The 21300-nt window shown below is 36.0% G+C and overlaps 2 protein-coding genes across 7 annotated transcripts; one reads left to right on the forward strand and one right to left on the reverse strand.

Moving 5' to 3' along the window:
* Positions 1–58: 58 nt before the first annotated feature.
* Positions 59–2644, reverse strand: LOC109090145 (telomere length and silencing protein 1 homolog). Its single transcript, XM_042724211.1, is given in 9 exon segments — positions 59–687; positions 781–877; positions 1024–1159; positions 1268–1432; positions 1552–1629; positions 1724–1794; positions 1912–1958; positions 2083–2147; positions 2311–2644. Coding segments are annotated over 9 exon segments (831 nt in total). The 5' UTR covers positions 2391–2644; the 3' UTR covers positions 59–595.
* On the forward strand, positions 2529–20774 carry LOC109075109 (ubiquitin carboxyl-terminal hydrolase 20). Of its 6 annotated transcripts, none has more exons than XM_042724204.1 (25): positions 2529–2635; positions 3763–3861; positions 3946–3999; positions 4108–4170; positions 4286–4420; positions 4636–4738; positions 5497–5566; positions 5718–5831; positions 5967–6054; positions 6211–6643; positions 9304–9450; positions 9554–9666; positions 9968–10140; positions 10443–10537; positions 10638–10671; positions 11879–11924; positions 12020–12200; positions 12312–12438; positions 13645–13814; positions 15484–15565; positions 15859–15967; positions 16516–16618; positions 17600–17668; positions 17785–17943; positions 19267–20774. In XM_042724204.1, exons 2-24 carry the CDS (start codon positions 3781–3783, stop codon positions 17937–17939), a joined length of 2745 nt encoding a protein of 914 aa, XP_042580138.1. In that variant the 5' UTR covers positions 2529–2635; positions 3763–3780; the 3' UTR covers positions 17940–17943; positions 19267–20774. The 6 variants fall into 6 exon arrangements, with proteins under 6 accessions (XP_042580138.1, XP_042580137.1, XP_042580136.1 ...); XM_042724203.1 differs by lacking the exon at positions 2529–2635 and adding an exon at positions 2747–2889; XM_042724202.1 differs by lacking the exon at positions 2529–2635 and adding an exon at positions 2939–3474 and having other exon boundaries at positions 10467–10537.
* Positions 20775–21300: the final 526 nt, after the last annotated feature.

The raw sequence follows: 21300 nt of genomic DNA on the forward strand, positions 1-21300 counted from the left end.
ATCTAGCTCCTCTAAGTAACAAAATAAGCTGTTAAATGTCATTGTATGATTCATAGTATATGTGCACTGTAATGCTCTTCCAAATGTGACTGCCAAGGAACTGTTCTTTTTTTTTTATTATTCATTTACATGTATATTTTTTATTTCTGTGCTACTTTAGGACAACCTTTCCATTTTAGGTAATTAAAAGACATCCAAGCAAAAACTAAGAGGAAAAGGAAATATGTTGTAACTCTAATAAAGGTTATAATATTACTTTGTTATTTCATTATCAAAATGTGTAGAATAAAAATAACCTTTAATAAAACAATGAATTTCATTAATATAAAGTGATAAATCAATTTTAGACTATTCCACAGACTGAAACACATTATAATGCATTAATGGTGCACAGTACATTATTATGAAAACAATGTTCTTCTATTTTATAAAGTTTGCAAAAATGACCAATGTTTTGGGGGGAGTTTTTTTGTAAAATGTTTATGACTGCATTCAAGCTATGAACACATTTATAAATACAGTATAAAATATTTACATCTCAAATTTTACAGGAAAAAAGTGTCCAACTAGGTGACTGTGTAGCGAAGGTGGAGGATTAGTATCGTCGGTTCATCTTGAATTTCTCATAGTGGTAGTCATCTGTGGCCTTCTCATTATTCGGCCTCTTGTGGTAATTGGGTGGTGAAGCTGGAGAACGACAAGAGGTTTAAACATTAATATAAATCCAACAAATGCAGTTCTATGTGTTATTTTTAGCGAAATAAGATATTATGATCTTACTCTCAGGTACTGGCTTCTCAGTGTTTTCTACTCGTAGTGGCCTGGCTTTGGGTTCTTCTCTGTGTCATCTCTGGGGAGTGTTTACATCCTATGTATATTATGAAAAAAAATATACAGAAAATGACTTAATCTTTGTCCTTTAGGGAAGAAAATAATTATGGAGACAAACTTCTTGATTCATGAGCACTAAGCATATGATCTTAAAATACAAAATGCTGGTAGTTCAGATATACTTGTGCACTTACAGCGATTATGCTGGATGTAATACACAGCAATGTTAGTGGGAACAAAGGAGGTCCCGTTGTCCTTTTTATTCCTCTGCTCAGCAAGCAGCTTTGCTTTGGCTTCTTCTGTAATGATGATGTTATTTATTTTTGCACTGATAAGAAAGGGAAAAAAGGTTTTTAAGCTGACATCCATTGCTAGGTGGAGTATAAAGAAATATCACAGATGTTAGCAAAGTGAATTAGTTTTGGTCTTTACTTACTCTATCCCCAGATCCACCTCTACAATTCCACTCAGCATCTGATTGGACAACATCTTTTCTGTCTTGTTCTCTGGAAGCTCATACAGGAGGTCCTCTGGATTCTTCATTTTCTGCCCTTCCGCCATCACCATGCCTTTCTTTAATTCGGTCTCAATGTACTCCATCCTGAATTAAAAAACATACAAGGAGAGAGATGATATAAACATAATAAACACAAAATACAAGCATCATGTAGAACGATCATGTAGAATGCAGATGGTTTGCGTGGACACATATGCACTTACATGTCTGCATCTTCATCTCGTCTGTTAGTTTCAGCAGAAAAGGAGGTACCAAGATTCAGGTCGTTTTCATCCGCTGTCCTGTAGTGGAGAGTAATGTTAATCATTTCACTTTTAAAATACAGAAACATCAACTTTAAATAAACAGCAAACATGGCTCCATAATATCACTTACATATCTTGATTTCTGTCTTTCACTTTGTTCATGTCAACAACACCCCCGGTCTTAAGTTTAAATGGGTCGTCCTAATGCACAAAACATGGAGTGACAATATTTAAGCACTTAAATTATACATTTACTCTAACACTGCAAGACCTTCATTGTAATACAAAATGTAGTTTGGTTTAAAAAAAAAAACATACTTCAAGCTCAGCCTCCAAAGGAAGCTTCTCTCCTACAAGTAACAGAATATTACAGAATGTATACATTAATTTAAACTGGGAAATTACACACTGTAAAAATAAGACATGCACAAAACGTTTAAGACTGTTATATTCGTATAAAATGAAAATCATTCCAATTAGACATGTGACCAACCTTACTCCATGCTGCCTTTTTCGAAAAACTTTGAAGCTCCTTGGCTTCATCCACCTTGGACCTTAGAAAATAGGTTTGAATGTAACATTTTTAAATATATTCTCACATATAAAAAGGCGTCTGGATGTGGCATCTGAATGAATTTGACACTTAACGTTACATAAATACTTTTCCATATACGGACATTTTTTGGTTAAGTTACTCTATTGTGAAAACATATCTACCTGACCACGGCTTTTGTCTCATCATCTTCCTCGTCGGATGTTTCCTCCTTCCTCCTCCTGTTAATCTTACCTGAGGGCATGATTTCAAAAAGCGTTGAATTATTTAATGTTTATTCTGTACGCAACGTCGGCGGTCTGTGTTTATCGACGGACCGCTTTCCTCACATTTCCCGTAACTTCCGCCGACGTCACAATTACGGTTTTAACAGCTGATCTGAGGTCAGCTCTTCTGTTTTCCATACAAGCGTTTAACGGTGTAAAGTGACTAATGCGGATGAAGAGGCTGGTTCAAGATCAGCTACTTATATGTCATTAAAAAAACGAGGTAAAAATAATAACAAAACAATTAGAAACATCAACTCCTAAACCAAGCAGCATGTAAACTGTATACGTTTAAGTCAATTAAAAATAGTTTTTGATCAGATGAAAGAACTGAAAGCGTTCATTGGCTCCGTGAAAGCTGTGACGCACACTCATGCTGTATTCAGTATGGATGCTGCCTAGTGCAACACTGTTACAAATACCACCGATTGGCCTAAATGATCATCTATTAGCGTTATTTTGGTTTCTGTCTGACAGGTAAATGTTTGTTCTTATCTTTCCTTCGGCTAAAGCGGAGTGTCACTGTTTATTTCCTTAGATACTATCATGTCGAGTCAGCGCATGGATGGTGTCTTGCAGAGTGGAAATATGGCCTGTTTATTCTGTTAAGATCGTGATGTTAAACAGCTTTTAGGTGGCTGGCGATGACATGTAGAGTAACTGTAGACGCAGAAAGATGCCGTTTGTTTTGAGATATTATTCTTTAAATTCAGACGAATAGTGGGGCCGATTCATATTATTATTATTAGCTATTGTTTTTCCCTTTTTTTCGGATTTCTGTTTAAGCTTCTTTACTTATGGAAAAATAGATTGACGGATTAATTACATCTTTATGATGCATTACTGTGCATTTCCTCACTGTAACAATAGACGAGGTGATACGGGGTGAATGCATCCTTCTCAGTCGTGCTAGGCGCATGAAACAGCAGTTTTGGGCTCCTGAGAGTTTCAGGCACAGACTCAGCTTCTCGCTGCTAGATAACACACTTCTTCTTTCATTATATTTTTCAAATAATGCATTCGTTGATGGCAAATGTTCTCCATTACGCTGATACCGAGACTGTAAGTACATTAGAAGGTTATACTTTTTTTAACAAAAACGAAAACAGATGGTTTTCCAAATCCGTGTTTTTCTGTGGAACGCAAATGGAGATGTTGCACAGAATATTTTTTGCATAGAGTTAAAGTGAATAGTCATTTTTTTTTTTATTCATCACAGAAAAAAAGAAAGTTATTAGATTTTTAAAACTACACGAGGCTGAGTAGATGATTTCATTTAAATTTTTTCAATGTCTATTGTATTGGTGCTGTACCAGTAGTTCTCAAAGTGTTCTTTGTGCATTGTAATAGAGTGAGGTGAAAATCAAGATGACTGACAGCGGGGATCTTTGTCACCACTTGGACTCTATTGGTGAAGTTACTAAGGAGGAACTGATTCAGAAATCAAAGGTAAGAATTGCTTTTGCTAATATTTAAGTCTTAGATGTGTTATGAGTGGTGCAGAGTGAATTTGATCTCATTGATTTTACTCAAGGCACATGCCAGTCATGTGGAGTAGGTGGACCCAACCTCTGGGCATGTCTACAGGTGAGGAGCCCTTTCCCTAGCAAACATGTTAGATAAGTAAAATGCATTTTTAAGCCCAGAAAAAAAAAAATCATAATTATTACTCTCTTTGCCCTGCTTTTCCCACAGTTTGACTGTCCTTATGTAGGCTGTGGAGAATCATATTCAGATCACAGTACTATACATGCACAGGTGAAATTCTTATTCATTCAATTATTCACTCCATTCTCTGGCATTCATTCTGTTCAGTTATTATCCATATCAGTTTCTCTTGTTCTTTTGTACATGTGCATCTTTTTTTTCCCAGGCCAAAAAACACAATCTGACAGTAAACTTGACCACATTCAGGGTGTGGTGTTATGTCTGTGAGAGAGAGGTGTTTCTGGAACCAAAGCCTGTTACTCCTGTATCATTAACTCACCGCTGCAAACCACATGATCAGGTAAAGTCATCAGACTATTCGAAACATCTCACAGAAATGTGCACTTTTAGCTTTTTAGGATTGTGTAAACAAGATTAAGATGGTTCTTCCTGGTTGAGGTTGGCCGTGTCTCCTGCATTGTTAATATCAGTCTTAACATGTCATTTAGTCACAATAAGTTATAAAGCACATGTGTAATACAATAAACATAATTCTATTGTTTTTCATCCCCAAAGGATCCTCTTCCCCAAACAGCATGTCACCCGTTAAAAGCAGTACCTATCGCAGTGGCGGATGAGGAAGGCTCAGAATCTGAGGAGGATGAGCTCAAACCTAGAGGTATAATTATATGAACAGGTTAGCTAGTACACATTGCATGGTATTTCAAATCCTCTAATAAAGGCTAAAAAGCAAGGACACGCACATAGAAAATATTAAGATTGATAAGATCTTTTGATGATTTTGAAATAAGTCCCCTATGCTCACCAAACCTGCATTTATTTGACTGAAAAACAGATTTAAGCAAAACAGCAATATTTTGAAATATGACTACAATTAATTATCTTTTTTTTAATTTACATATATTATTAAATGCAATTTATTTCTGAAATGGCAAAGCTGAATTTTCTGATTTGGTGTTCAAAAACATTTGAAACTCAAGAAACTGATTTGGCTCTCATGAAACATTTCTTATTTTTATCAGTGTTGGACATTTTTGTGGAAACTGTGATACTTGTTTCAGATTTCTTTGAATGTAAAGTTCTAAATAACAACATTTATGCATCCTTGCTGAGTAGAAGTATTGATTTTTTTTTAAAAATGTAAGCGACCCCAAATATTTACAGTAGTTGTCAGTCAGTATGGATTTTTCAAATGACCTTTTCTGTAACTTGTATATTTACTAACAGATGACTATTATGTCCTGCTTATGCAACATTTTAAAGGAGCAGATTGAATAATGTCTATAATAACAAATAACCAGTTACCTTTTCTGTTCTCTTAATATGAGAAGGCTTAATGGAAGTAAGCTGCATTAAATTGGATCTCATTGTAAGTGGTTATGTGTAACGGTTAAGATTCTGTTCCACATGCCAAAGGTCTCACAGGGATGAAGAACATTGGGAACTCCTGTTACATGAATGCTGCACTGCAGGCCCTCTCCAATTGGTGAGCTCACAACTTGTGAAGCACGAATAAGCATAATTCAGACAACACAAAGTGGAAGCTTGACTGATTTGACTGGTTTATTTTTCAGTTCCATGTATCCTGCCTCTTAAATTTACATTGTTTTCTTGTTTCTTTTTATTTTTCTCTCCAGTCCTCCTTTGACTCAGTTTTTCCTGGATTGCAGTGGGTTGGTCCGTACGGATAAGAAGCCGGCGTTGTGTAAAAGCTTTCAGAAGCTTATCTCTGAGCTCTGGCACAGGAAACGGTAACAAGCACCGACTCGCCAAACTGTTCACCTAGACTTGGCCAGTTGTAGCTAACGTAATCTTAATCTATTGAGCTTGTTCATAATTTACTTGAATCTTATGGTTCTTTGTTGGTTTCTTTTTAACTCTGTCAAGCCAAGTTATGTTGTGCCCACTAGTCTGTTTCATGGAATCAAGCTGGTGAACCCCATGTTTCGTGGCTATGCTCAACAGGTATATGAAGCAAGTAATTTAAGTATTATTTATATACTTTTATAGTAATTATTCATATTTTAAAATGCTTTTTATTTTGATATTATGTTTTATTAATTTGTTTAGGAACTTTTGTCATTTTTAGTTTTTAAAATATTTGTTTTAATTTAATTTGTAATTTTTTAGGACACTCAGGAGTTTTTGCGATGTCTGATGGACCAACTTCATGAGGAGCTGAAGGAGCCTTTGACCGACTGCAGCGGTGCAATCTCAGATGTCGAGCCTGACCACAAGGTTGACAGCCGTAATCATGTCGATGGAGACCGAAGCCCCTCTGAGGATGAGTTCCTGTCGTGTGACTCAGGATCAGGAAGCGAGAGAGGAGATGGAGAGAGAGCTGGAGGAGAAGCAGAGCTGCTCATCCAAGATGAATGTGTGGGAGTGAGAGGAAATGGAGTAATCTCGGAGAAAGAGAGACTGAAGGAGAGAAGAGGAGAAGAGAGGACACGGGAAATGGATGAGGATGCAGATGTGGACACGACTGCACAAGAAGGACAGGCAGAGAGAGAAACAGAGGCAACAACTGCAACCACACATGTGCCGGCACCAGGAAATACAGGTATGATGTTCTTATAGTCTTACATATAGATTTTTGTGTGTGTGTGTGACTGTGTGTTCGAAAGAATTCCACCAAGACTGCAAAAATACAGCAAAAACAGTAATATTGTGAAATGTTATTACAGCTATTAGAATCTTCTCTCTATTTTAATATTTTTAAAATGTATTCTTGTGATGGCAAAGCTGAATTTTTCAACAGCCATTACTCCAGTCTTCAGTGTCTTTCAGAAATAAAAAAAAATCTTCATTTGTGCTGCTTAACGTTTTTGTGGAAATCATGATCTTTTTTTAAAGATACTTTAATGAAAAGAAAGCTCAAAAGAACAGCAGTTATTTAAAATATAAATATAGTCTTTTCTGTCGCTCAATGCATCTTTCCTGCTTAAAGTGGGTCATTGGATGCTAAATTCACTGTTTTTTGAACATAAATGTGTGTTGGCAGTGTGTGTACACATCTACCCTATAATGATAATCCACCTAGTGGTTTTTATTTGATCCCTAAAAATAATATCCCCTTATTCAAATCAGGTTGTTCTTAGCTTCTTGTCTGTGTGACATCACACGGACGAAGGCCACTCCCACGATAGTTGATTGACACAGCCGACTTACCTTAGACCCGCCTTGAGTGAGCTCTAACAGTCCGATCACCATTGTTTCGATGCCTTAGCAGGGACATAGACAAGAATGACTCCATAGCAAATGAGGTGTTTTGTTGTTGGATGTAATAATGAACATAGCAGTTGTCATTTACTCCCGACATCTGATCCACTGAAGACGCAGTGGATTACTTTTGTTTGTGAAGGGAATGCACCTCCCGATCTACCTAAGTGCATCTACATTAGCGCAAATCATTTGTGATCCAGCTCCACTTACAGCAGAAGTGAGTATAAGTTTTTTTATGAATCTTTGCAATCGCTATTCCTAATAACGTGTTAGTTAGCAAGTTTCGCGATTAAATGCGGCTTAAAGGAATAGTTCACTTCCAGAACAAAAAATACAGATAATGTACTCGCCCGCTTGTCATCTAAGATTTTCATGTCTTTCTTTCTTCAGTCGTAAAGAAATTATGTTTTTTGAGCAAAACATTTTAGGATTTCTCTCCATATAATGGCCTTCTATGGTGCCCCCGTGTTTGAACTTCCAAAATGCAGTTTAAATGCAGCTTCAAAGGGCTCTAAACGATCCCAGACGAGGAAGAAGAGTCTTATCTAGCTAAACCATCTGTTATTTTCTAAAAATAAATGACAATTTATATACTTTTTAACCTCAAACCCTCATCTTGTCTAGCTCTGCATGAACTTTTTTCCATTTTTTCAGTTCATGACAGTTAGGGTATGTCGAAAAACTCCCATCTCATTTTCTCCTCTAACTACAAAATCACCCTACGTCTCTGCAGATGTACCGACCCAGTGTTTACAAAGGAAACGTGCAAAGAAGGTCAAACGCCCTTTACAAAAAACGGTAAAAATGCAATGTAGGACGATTTTGAAGTTGGAGGAGAAAATGAGACGGGAGTTTTACGACATACCCTAACTGTCATGAACCAGGAAAAACAGTTCACGCAGAGCTAGACAAGACGAGGGTTTGAGGTTAAAAAGTATATAAATTGTATTTTTTTTTTTAGAAAATAACCAATCGTTTAGCTAGATAAGACTCTTCTTCCTCGTCTGGGATCATTTAGAGCCCTTTGAAGCTGCATTTTAACTGCATTTTGGAAGTTCAAACTCGGGGGCACCATAGAAGTCCATTATATGGAGAGGAATCCTAAAATGTTTTGCTCAGTGAAGAAAGAAAGACATGAACATCTTGGATGACAAGGGGGTGAGTACATTATCTGTTCATTTTTGTTCTGGACGTGAACTACTTCTTTGAGTAAATAGTCTCTCAGAGCACAGCTAGTCACCCCACAGAAGAGAGGGGCAGGGTGAGCAGAGCTCATTAGCATTTAAAGCAACAACAAACAAAAAAACGAGTTGATTTCCACAGAGCTGATTTTGACAAGGTAAAAAGGGTGTTGTTTTACACTACCAATGAGAAATTTTAACTAAAGTATGTTATAGGCTTTTCATTAAGACCCTAAAGAATCATATCAAGATGTGGTAAATGGCCATCCGATGACCCCTTTAAAGTATTAAAGGGATACTCCACCCCAAAATGAAAATTTTGTCATTAATCACTTACCTCCATGTCTTTCCAAACCCGTAAAAGCTTTGTTCATCTTCGGAACACAATTTAAGATATTTTGGATGAAAACCGGGAGGCCTGTGACTGTCCCATAGACTGCCAAGTAAATAACAGTGTCAAGGTCCAGAAAAGGTATGAAAGCCGTCGTCAGAATACTCCATCTGCCATCAGACGTGCAATCTTGGTTATATGAAGCAACAGGAACACTTTTTGTAAGCGAAGAAAAAATAAAATAACGACTTTTTTCAACAATTCCTTTGTCAACAGTCTCTTATGTGTCTCTCCATATCCCCGTATGCTGTGTAACTCAGATTGCACGTCTGATGGCAGATTTTCATTTTGGGGTGGAGTATCCCTTTAATCTTACTTACTCCCAACTTTTGAAAGGTAGTGTATGTTTAGTAGTTTATGAATGGGAATATAATTCTTTAAAAAGATATAAACCTTCTCACTTCCTGATCCCTCTTTTTATTACAGAACCTGATAATGAAGCCTCCATGCATTGTTCATCCTCTCGTCCCTGTAGCCCCACTCACAGTGTGCAGGAACTCCACTCCAGACTCTCCAGCAGCCCACCAAGATCAAGCCCCCTCAGAGCTGGACCCACTTATACGTTCAAGAAAGGTTTGCTTCTCTCATATAACTAAATGCAGCATAAAAAAAAGGTTTTTAGTAAAAAAGTACTTTGCTTTGCACTGAATAACCGTTGTGATTGTTTGTCCTATAGCTCAGATGCTCTTAAGCACCAAGAAGAAGAAGCAGTCCCGTTTCCGCAGTGTTATTTCAGATATTTTTGACGGATCCATTCTGAGTCTTGTTCAGTGTTTGACATGTGACAGGGTGAGGAAGGATGCAAGGAGTTTTTCTGTCTCTTGAGGGCACTAAGCATCAAATCATTTCATTACGCTTAAAAATGCATTAAAAACTGCAAGATCATCATGCACCATGTAGTATTTTTTGAGAAGCTCCACTTTCAATTCATATTGCTTCTCAAAGAATACTGCAATGTATAGCTGCACAAACAGTGTTCATATCACATAAACTAAATGTTATGTAACTGTAGAAGGATTTATTTTAAGGGAACGGTATGTGTGAGACAGCAGAAAGAGCAATGTTTCAAAGAAAATATCTGCCGTTGTAGGTTTCAACAACCGTGGAGACCTTTCAGGACCTCTCTTTGCCTATTCCGGGTAAAGAGGATTTGGCCAAACTCCATTCCTCCATCCACCAGAGTGCTCCTGTTAAAGCTGGTGTCTGCACGGAAGGCTATGCCACCCAGGGCTGGGTCTCCTACATCATGGAATCTATACGAAGGTACAGTGAGAGAGTGATGTGGCAGAGAATGATCAAGATTTTTCACATTTTCAAGCAACTATTACTCCGGACAGTGTCACATGATCCTTCTGAAATCATTCTGATATTCTTAATTGGTTGATATTTTTGTGGAAAGCATTTTTTTGATGAATAGGATGTGTAAAATAACTTTATTTTTAAACAAAAGCCTTTAGTGTCAGTTTTTGAACGTTAGTGTGTTTACTAAAAACTGAATGTAAAAAAATGTAATTGGCCTGAAACCAGACATTGATCTTTTAATATAAACATATGTGTTTATGCAGGTTTGTTGTGTCGTGTATTCCCAGTTGGTTTTGGGGCCCAATGGTAACACTGGAGGACTGCCTGGCAGCCTTCTTTGCTGCTGATGAGCTGAAAGGTAAGCACATTGTGTTTGACATTTCTGAATGTGCAATATGAGTGAGATAGGCAAGATGGAAAAACCCTTGGCTGATGTGTATATTCTTTCTGCCAAACAGGAGACAACATGTACAGCTGTGAGCGATGTAAAAAGTAAGATTTTAAATGTGTGATCAACATTTAAAAATGTAGTGGTTGCTATGCTGTGTAAATATTTAACATAGGGCTGCACGATATATCGAAATTATCGAAATATAGCAATATGCAGAGCGCTATCTGAATAATTTTATTAATATTTAAATCAAAACGCTGCAACAGTTCAAAGTTTTAGTTCGATGCATATAGCAGAGAATTGCTTGACGTTAAAAAGAGATAAGTGCAATAAGTTGCAGAAAACAACTCTTTGCCGTCTCGTCTTGCTCTCCGATTCATACCTGAAGTGCATGCACAAGCCGCATCTCGCACATCGTATCTTCAGTTCTGTCGCACACATGCAAAGCGTGCGCATTCACACACACACAGAGACCGTTTCAGAGAGCGCGAACACCAAGCTGATTTGTCTTTTCGCATCTTCTCATGTTTGAACAGACACATACACACAGAATTATGTACCCGTCTCGACGATCATTCTTGTAAACACAGTCGGTTATGTTTTAAATGAATGTAAACAGCTGAGAAAGAAATCGGATGTGTATCATTATACTGGATCCGTGCAGTTGGATTTAAAGGGACAGCAACTTATAAATACATGCTGCTGAATGTGTCACTAATGTTAATCAAACAACAAAACAGCTATAGCAAAGATTTAATTAATACAGTGAACACTATGCGGTGTTATTTTACACTTAATTATTAAATTTCTGTACCTAAATACTACTGTTTATTTTATCTATGCTTGGAAATTGTGTATTTATTAATTTATTTTTTTACTGAGTGTTCACTTGTCTTTAATCATGTTTGAACTTTCTCAGACTATAGTTTTTGCTGTGGTAGTGTAAAGCGTATGGAAAGCAAAGTTACAATGATATAAAATAAGTGTCATTAATTTTTTTTGTTTGTATGTTCACACTGATGTTAAAATGACATTTTCTGATTTGTGACATTTCCTTTTATGTAATGCTAAAACACTGCTGCTAAAATTTTTAAATATTTTAAAATATAATTTTAATGGATTCTACACACTTTAAACAATATCGTATCACATATTGAATATCGCATTTTTCTTCAGTATCGCACAGCCCTAATTAAATAGTCTAATTTAAATAGTAATTATGTTTTTACAGCCAAAATCATGCTGTAGCTGTGGTTTGCATGTTAAGTTGATGAAACATGAGCTTATTTACTTTACCTGTTTTCCCAGATTGAGAAATGGTGTGAAATATTGTAAAGTTCTGCGTCTGCCAGAAGTAAGTATGTTTGTGTGTAAGTTTGCTCATTTACTGCTCTATTGAATACAGCTTGTAATCCTAGTGAGTTTGAATGTGTGTCATCTCCTTTTCAGATATTGTGCATTCATCTGAAGCGTTTCAGGCATGAAATCATGTACTCATTCAAGATAAATAGCCACGTGTCATTCCCATTGGAGGGTTTGGATCTTAAGCCCTTCTTGGCTAAGGAGAGCCCATCTCAGGTTACTACCTACGACCTACTGTCTGTCATCTGTCATCACGGCACTGCTGGGAGTAAGATGCTTCTTTGTAATATTGCGAAATAAATTGGAGCAGAAGCTTTTGGCAGATGAGAATTACGACATTATTTTAAGGTGAAAATTTGTTGTTTTTTGTGTTCGACAGGTGGTCACTACATAGCCTACTGTCAGAATGTGATCAATGGACAGTGGTATGAGTTTGACGATCAGTATGTAACAGAAGTTCATGAGACAGTAGTGCAGAACGCTGAGGCATATGTTCTCTTTTACAGGTACACTTCTTTTTTTGACCTTGTAATGGTTGTGAATAGCACACTCAGTAATTTTTTTTTTTGTAAAAAAGTTCTTCCCTACATTTTTTTTCAATATTCATTTTCACTCAGATACTACGGAAGATCTGTCATGCCTTTAAACTGTTTTACACACGGTAAAATGGAATAATTTTGAAAGATATGAGTAAAAAAATTTACATTCAATAGGGATGTAACGATTCACTTAGTGTGATTTCAAGATTACATTTTTTTATGATTTTTTAACAAAATGATATTTAAAACAAATTATACATAAAAAGGTCTTTTTATTATTTCTCAGACAAAATGTCGTACATTTCTTTGTGAAACCGAAATATGTCAAAACAACTGAATTTTAAAACAAATCCCAAATAAAATAAATAATTAATACAAATAAAATAAATGGCTTTGCCTGTGGTCCTTCCATTTAAAATTTGAGGCAACCACTGTATTTGAATCATGAACGAAAAAAAGATGCTGCATACATGCAGCATGAGCAGTTTTTAATCTAAAATAAAATTGTATAATTTCAAAGTTTGAAGCTAAAACATTATGTTCTGACTTTAGCTTTGTGAAATGATGCTACATAAAACATCTGCACGAAATAAAAAGCAGCAGACAGGCTGAATGAGATACAAATTCACTCTCTGACAACAGGTGGTGCTAATGGAACAGCTCTTGTTTATAGATATAGGGTTTGCTTGATGTAAACAAAGCAGGGCTACTCTTATAAACACTACCTTAATATGCATTACACAGAGGCATGATGAAAAGAAAATGCTTAAAAATCTCAACTTCTTCTGAAGACAGTCAATTCCCCTCAGAGAACCCCACTCCCAACTGTATCACAATTCATTTAACATCTCAATCAATTTGAATCGTCACATTTTTATCAATTTTCAACCAGCTTATGGTGCATTGTTGCATCCCTAACATTAACATAAGAGGCTGACTGCAGTTATATCAGTAGCCTAATGATAGCTTTTTTTGCTCTACATAGAGTAGGTTGCCTCTTCATGGAAGCTGCTATGTTGGCATCACGTGACTTGCCGTGCACCATAATGAATCACCAGCAGAATACAAAAATTCATTTCAGTTGGTTCCAAGAATGTCTATTATACTGGTACTGTTTTATGATATGGAGTGAAAGCAAAAATGATTGTAATTTTATGTTCATTTCTCTTTCAGGAAGAGCAGTGAAGAATCTGTGAGAGAAAGACAGAAGGTTGTTGCTCTGGCTAATTTAAAGGAGCCCAGTCTGCTGCAGTTCTACATCTCCAGAGAATGGCTCAACAAGTTCAACACATTTACTGAGCCTGGACCCATCACCAACCACACTTTCCTCTGTCAGCATGGAGGTACAATCACACACTAATACTCTGATGTATATTTAATTTAAGTGGATTTATTTTGGAAGTATTAATTTATTTACATCAAGTTTGTGTTACACAATAAGTTCAGAAGAGTTTAGGGGGGCACTGCTGAGTCTTGCTCTGTCATAAACTTGGCTGCTATAAGGACAGTTACTTGTGTTTTTTTTATACACTGCTGTGATTACTGTGCAAGAATGAAGAGTTGAATGTGATTATACATTTTAGCAAGTATGTTAATGGCTTTACTGGCTACAGTATGTGGTAGATATTAACTGATGTAAGATGACGCAATATAAATAATTTAAAGGTATAGTTACACAAAAATGAAAATTCCATCATTAATTACTCACCCTCATGTTGTTCCAAACCCATAAGACCTTTGTTCATCTTCAGAACAAATTAAAATGTTTCTGATTAAATACAAAAGCTTTCTGATCCTGCATAGACAGCAATGCAGCTAAAAAAGGTAGTAAGGACATTGTTAGAATAGTCCATGTGACATCAGTGGTTCAACCTTAGTTTTATAAAGCTATGAGAAATGGACTTGTTTAGTACAACATGAGGGTGAGTAATTAATGGCAGAATGTTTATTCTTGGGTGAACTATCACATTAAATTGCAAGAACTGTAGGCTGGCCCTTTTTTTGCCTAACATAAGTGACATATAAAAATAAATCAAGGATACAATCTTATAGTGTAAATGTTTGTGTTTCTTCTCAAATCAACAGATTTGAGCCGTCAGAACTCACACATCTTTTTACAGCATTTTTTCCCCTTAGTGGGAAATTTACCTTCAGAAGTTTATCTAGGATGGCTGAAGTTTGTTTTTTCCCTCCTCTAGAGCTCTATGTGATGACTCATATGTGAACTATTAATTACATTAATCCACCGAATGATTGTATAAATGTTTAAAGGATTTGCCACTGATGATTCAAACATGAGTTTTGAGCAGTAGGGTAGCACTTATTGTTTGTCGTTTCTTTGATCACAAATGCAGACATGATTTTATGTTTACGCGGCACAATGCAATGCATAAAAAGATAGAATCAGTCATTATAATCAGTAATTATGTCCCCACTGGATGCAACAAATGCCTCGTTTATAATGGGTTTTATTGGTTTTGTTTCGTCATGCCGGGATATGGCATCACAGTATGGTAATGGGCATAACATTTCTGTCACATGCTATTCAGCCAATCACAATGCACTGGATAGCTGGCCAATCAGCATACACCTCGCTTTTCAGACTGATGAGCTTTGTAAAAATTGACACGTTTCAGAAAGGCGGTGCATAGAAAATAATGTGTTTTTTGAACCTTAAACCACATAAACACATTTCATTACACCAAATACGCAAAATAATGTTCTTTTTTTAGCAACGTCATATGACCCCTTTAAAAAATATTGGGCCCTTCTTGGGAGTTTGCTGAGGCCCCTTAGTGGAGTTCCCTGGTTGATAACTGCTGACATTGTATTACAAGTGACACAATGAGCTCAACGGTTTGGTGCAAGAAAATTAATCCACTTTTGTCAGTTACAACTAATAGGTAATCTTGAGCCTGGTATATCCCCCCATAATGTGCACCTTGGTGGATTTTCACCTTTTTCCACTTACTGTAAGCAGTAAAAACTAAACTCAGGTGTGATTTTATACAGGAATCCCTCCTACCAAGTACCATTATGTGGATGATCTGGTTGTGATCCTTCCCCAAAATGTGTGGGAATATCTCTACAACAGGTGAGTCATGCATAGCGATGCACATTTTTGACCTTTAGGAAGTCCTTGTGACATTTACCGAATTAGTGGAATATGGTATGACTTTTAAGCTTTTGATCTGGTGAAGTCAACAAAATCTCAGTCCAATCCTGAACTAACAAAATGCGTATGGAGTTCTGTCGGTTCAAGACGTCTGATGTCATGTGTATAGACCTCCACCAGCAGTTAAATGTAAACATTGTTGAGTTATGTGTTTGCTCTTTTCACTGGCCATGCTTTGAACGTTTCCTCATGGTTTGAAACATTTTTCACAGGTTTGGGGGAGGCCCGGCCGTGAATCACTTATATGTGTGTGCCATCTGCCAAGTAGAGATCGAGACTTTAGCCAAACGGCGGAAACTGGAGATAGACACCTTCATAAAGGTGAGCAAATTACTTCAAATGATATCCAAGTACAGACAAATTAGTGCCTGCTTGTGTATTGCCGACTATTGTAACCCACTTAAAAGTATACAATGAGATGCTGCTTATCACCACAACCCTCACTGTCAATCATAGATGGGGAGTAAGTGTATTTGAATACTGTTATTCTAGATTATGTCCTCATAGCTACAGCATTTTTATGTAACATGGTGTGGAAACTCCTCTTGGAAGGAGCTAAATGTTCTTGGAAGTGTTTGGTGCTCGTAAAAGCCAGAAAATTGATGAAACACAGACTGCATGCTTGACAGATCAAGGGTGTGATCTGCACTGCAGTCTTATAAGAAATGCAGGATCTGTGAGATGCATGTTTTAAAGCTTTGGAAATACCTAGAGGTCTTGTATGAAACTCCTCAGGTTTGCAAGGGGAACATAAGAATGAAATATAACAATTGAATTGCTATATAATTCAATTCAGTCAAATGCTGAAATCCTCAGATTGGTAGAAGGGAGTTTGATCTCTGTTTCTCTTTTTCTCTCACTGTCTGTAGTTAAATAAGGAGTTTCAAGCTGAAGAAGCGCCTACAGTCATCCTGTGTATCAGCATGCAGTGGTTTAGAGAATGGGAGAACTTTGTCAAGGGCAAAGACAACGGTACAGTCTCATACAAACAGAGTAATGCACATCTCAAGAAACATGAAACTTTTTTTTTTTTTAATCTGAGAAAATATGCAGCAAAATAAATAATGTAATCTGTGGCATTTAGTTCACTGACCTGAGGGTGGTATATAGGTGTCTGGTTATACTTTGTGACCATTGTGACAATTTCTATTTGTATTCTATTTGTCTAATTTCCATTTTTAAAGTGAAATCAACATTGACAAATCTTTTTTTTTTTTTGCAGTATTTATTACAAATAATTTATCCTTGCACATTTTTAAATTTGCATGTCCTTGTAATCTCTAAACTGCTGGTGTGAGCTTGAGGGCTGGGTAATTACGTTGTCCAATGGTCTGATGAGTTGCAATCCCTTTCCTCCAGCAATTTGTCTCTCACATGAAACGATTACAATAAGTAGCATATGACAAAAATTCAATCGTTTCCTGGTGGACACATTTTCTTTATGTGTCTTGTTTGAGATGCCCTTCACTCGCATTTAATGTCATAATAGAGAAGAACAGTCAATCACAATTTCCTGTACATGCAGACTTGATAGATATTTTAAAAAAATATGTTCCATTGACTTTTACTATAAGGCCAAATATCACTGCAACATTTATACAATTTCTTACTGATATATTTTTCTTGTGTTCCACAGTGTTTTCATTTTATTTTTATTTTTTTTATTTTTTTAGGCTTTGTGTAAAATGCATTGCAAAAATCCATGTTACATTTAGGTACATTTTTCTGATGTTATAGTGCTCCCCACAAATTGTAAACACTGCATCTCTGAAACACATTTAAAACATTGCTCTGTTTGTTTGAGTGTTTGGACCAGCCTGACATGGCGACATCAACTCTTGTTAGCTCTGTCAAGACCACCCTCTGTATTTTCAAGGGAATGTTTGCTTATGCACTGTAAAGGTCATTATTTTTTTCATCTTTCTCTCTCTGTCTCTATCTCTGCTGGTTTAGAGCCGCCAGGCCCCATTGACAACAGCAAGATTGCAGTAATGAAAGGTGGACATATCCAGCTTAAACAAGGTATGGTTGTTTGTGTGTGTGTCAGATTGACATGTCTGTGACTCATCTTGCATTTCAAAACTTTGTCTGACACGCATATGTGTATGTATAATTCATTATCTATGACTTGGTTTTAGGAGCAGATTATGGGCAGATATCTGAAGAAACATGGCAGTACTTGTTAAGTATTTATGGCGGTGGGCCAGAGATTGCAGTGCGGCAAACAATCAGCCCCCCAGACACTGACACGCATGGTGAGAGGAAGATAGAGGCGGAGACCAGAGCCCTCTGAAATGGTGAGGCACATAGAATAACCACAAAAGCATTTAAAACACTAAGCCACACTTATATGTGTTATGTATAATACAGTACTTTCCAAAAGTTTAGGGACAGTAAGATTTTTTTTTCTTTTTTCTAATTCAGCCAATTACCGCATATATATACACCACACAAGTGTCATTTATAATTATATATAGGCATTTACAAAATTAATTAATTATAATTAATAACTGTTCTACGTTGACGATAATAAATGTTTCTTGAGCACTAAATCAGCATATAAGATTTCTTCCCATTCTATAATAAAATGTTAAACCAAGTATCATTTATTTAAAACAAATAGCACAAACATGCTTTTCAAACAAAATAATGTCATAAAACTCACACAACTTTAATATGACAATGTTTTGTTGTTCAAAATGAATACAAGTATTTAGCCCCTTTTTGGTTTTTAAATGTTATAGAATATGTGTGTAGTTAAAACGGTGTATTATATCTAGTCTTCTGGTATTATATCTACTCTTCTGACCTAGAGGGGAACCCTTTAAACATCCTCTAGTCTGAGAAAGTGAAGATGGTTCTGAGAAAAGCTCTAGCATCATTAATGCCAGACATGTTTTATCAGTGTATGGTACAGACAGGCTGATTCATCACTAAATAAATACATCACCCTTGTGTGTGTATGTGTGTGTCATAAGAGAGTTACAAGGATTCTTCAGTTATAGGGAACTTTGTATATACTTCTTGAAATCCTGAAAAATAAAAGTTCTTCAGACTTGGTTTTTCAAATATTTAATACTAGTTCTAATAAAGGTTTTCATTAATCTTAAGGTGGATTTTGATATAATGTGCAATGTAGTTTTTTTTAATGGTGTGTGTGTGTGAGAGATGGTAACACACGTTTAAAGATATATTTCACATTTTGAAAAATGTGTTGATTAAGCTATGGACTTAAACTATTAACCTGATGTTATCCATCTATCTGTCTCTCTCTCTCTCTCTCTCCTCTCTCTCTCTCTCTCTCTCTCTCTCTCTCTCTCTCTCTCTCTCTCTCTCTCTCTCTCTCTCTCTCTCTCTCTCTCTCTCTCTCTCTCTCTCTCTCCTCTCTCTCTCTCTATATATATATATATATATAATATATTATATATATATATATATATATATATATATATATATATAGTCCCCTTGCATGATTTTGAAAGAAAAATATCAAACTTTCTTTCTTGTAAAATCATCCTAAGGGACAGAGAAGCTCCAAAAATAACCCAATCATATATAGTAAGGCATAAAACATTAATTTGTTATTGATAGGTCTTCTTTGTTTCTTTGCTCTGCTGTAGGTAATGAAGACCCTTGTGTGGATGACCGATACTCACTATGCTTACATTTCTGTCTCACAAGCACTTTGTGAGCCTTTCTGTGGATCTGCTATTTCTGACAGAGCTCTTCTAGTGTAGGAAAGGGTCTTATTTATTAAGTGAATAAATCTTCTATCAGATACACGCATAAAACATATTTAACATTCATGAACAAGCTTCATTCGTGTGCGCTGGTGATATGCTTGTGTCTGTTGTCAGTGGGACTCAGGGCAGTGACATAAGCCTTTCTCAGAAGTGCAGAGGTAAATACATAATTCATCACGCAGGACACATTCAAATCTTTGTTGGAGCTCTTTTCTGACGTCTGCCTAGGAAAAACAAGGCTTGAACTTAGTACCTGCATGTTCAAAGAAGCATTCCCTGTCACCAAACTACACTATATCCCAATAATTCACACTAAAAATGTGATGAAATCAAGCCTATTGGCACTGTGTTTTTTACGAAGAAACAAGTGAATCATAATAGTGGTGAAGGCTTGTTTCCCTATTTCACATCAAAGTGAGTTCTGTTTATGTTCCAACTCACTTCCTACCCCCGGGATCCATTAAAACAATTTCCAAAAAATACTTCTCAATCCAACGTTCATGTTCACACTGGCCATTAAAACTTTTTGGGAACTATACTGTAAGAGGGATAAGCTTTGATATTGCAGATATACGTTGGTGCCGACACATTTGCGTTTGGAAGTTATAATTCAGGCATTAAAAATCTTAAGTAGCAACAGGCTGTGATGTTATAGGTGACTTTGCCTTTACATGTTGATAGTAAAAGTTTTCTTTAATCGAGGACTGTTTACTCAATACTACTGAAATCTGACTAACTATCAGGATGTTTCTCTTTTTCTGCCATTAATATTGCATTTGGTTTTCATGCCCTTTAAAATCCTAAGTTTTGGCATAGCTCCATGCTCTGTCCCAATCAAAGGAAGTGAATCTTTCCCGGATATTACCATTTCAGTGCCCCAACTCTTACACAGGGTTGCGCAAGCTGCAGTATTTCTTCAGTATTAAATGGTCTTCAAATTTTCCCAATTTCCTCAGACTGGCAAAAACATAACTGTTTATTTAAATGCTTGATGTGTGGTCTATTAAAAGCTGCATCATTTATATGTTACAGTGATATAATGATGCAGCACCATGGCCCAAAATGTAACTAAACTACATTTCTAAGGGAACGTGCAATGAGCTGTATCAGATGCATTAGAAATGCTAATTGAATGCTGTCTTTCCAAATGTATTCTTTGTACATAGTAAAATGTAACAGTTTTTATTTATGAATGTCTCATAAGCAGGTCAGAATTGTGCAGAATTGCTGAGTTGTGTTTAGGACAACATGGTCTGTTACATATTTTGTTGCAGGAATCTAAAATTCCAAGGTAACTTCTGATGTAATGTCTTTTTAACTTAAATGATTTAAATGTTAAGGTCTGTCTGATTTGACAAATAGAAATAAAGCCTGTTCTTTCTTCACAGTGTCCATTTCTTTTCTTTTATTAGTTTATATACACTTCTTGTGGTTCCCGGAATTTTCTCCACATCTATGAGTAATGGCTGTGATTACACTCATGACTTGTTTGATCCAGAAACTTCAGCAAATATCTCTTTTGCGAAACCTTAACTCATGCCCACACTTGTTAACACTGAAGCGAAAGTTACTTCTTAACCAGCATTCTAATAGTCTCATTTTTTTAGCTGATTATTTTAAATAATTTCTTAAAAATAAATTGTTTTAATAAATTGCACTGGACATTGACAATATACTCTAAGCTTCTATTATTTATATACTGTAATAATATTTAATAATATTTATTTTAATATTTTACATTTTGATTTTTTTTTTTTTTTTACATTTTTTTATGTTTTTTGTCATTCTTTATTTTTATTTCAGTTTTAGTAATTTTAATACTTAAACTTTTGTGTCAGTTAGTTGCCAAGGCAATATTTTTAATCGTTCATCTATTTATTTTTAGATCGATTTGTTTTCTTATATTTATCT

Source organism: Cyprinus carpio, chromosome B5 (assembly GCF_018340385.1).
Source record: "Cyprinus carpio isolate SPL01 chromosome B5, ASM1834038v1, whole genome shotgun sequence".
Lineage (NCBI taxonomy): Eukaryota > Metazoa > Chordata > Actinopteri > Cypriniformes > Cyprinidae > Cyprinus > Cyprinus carpio.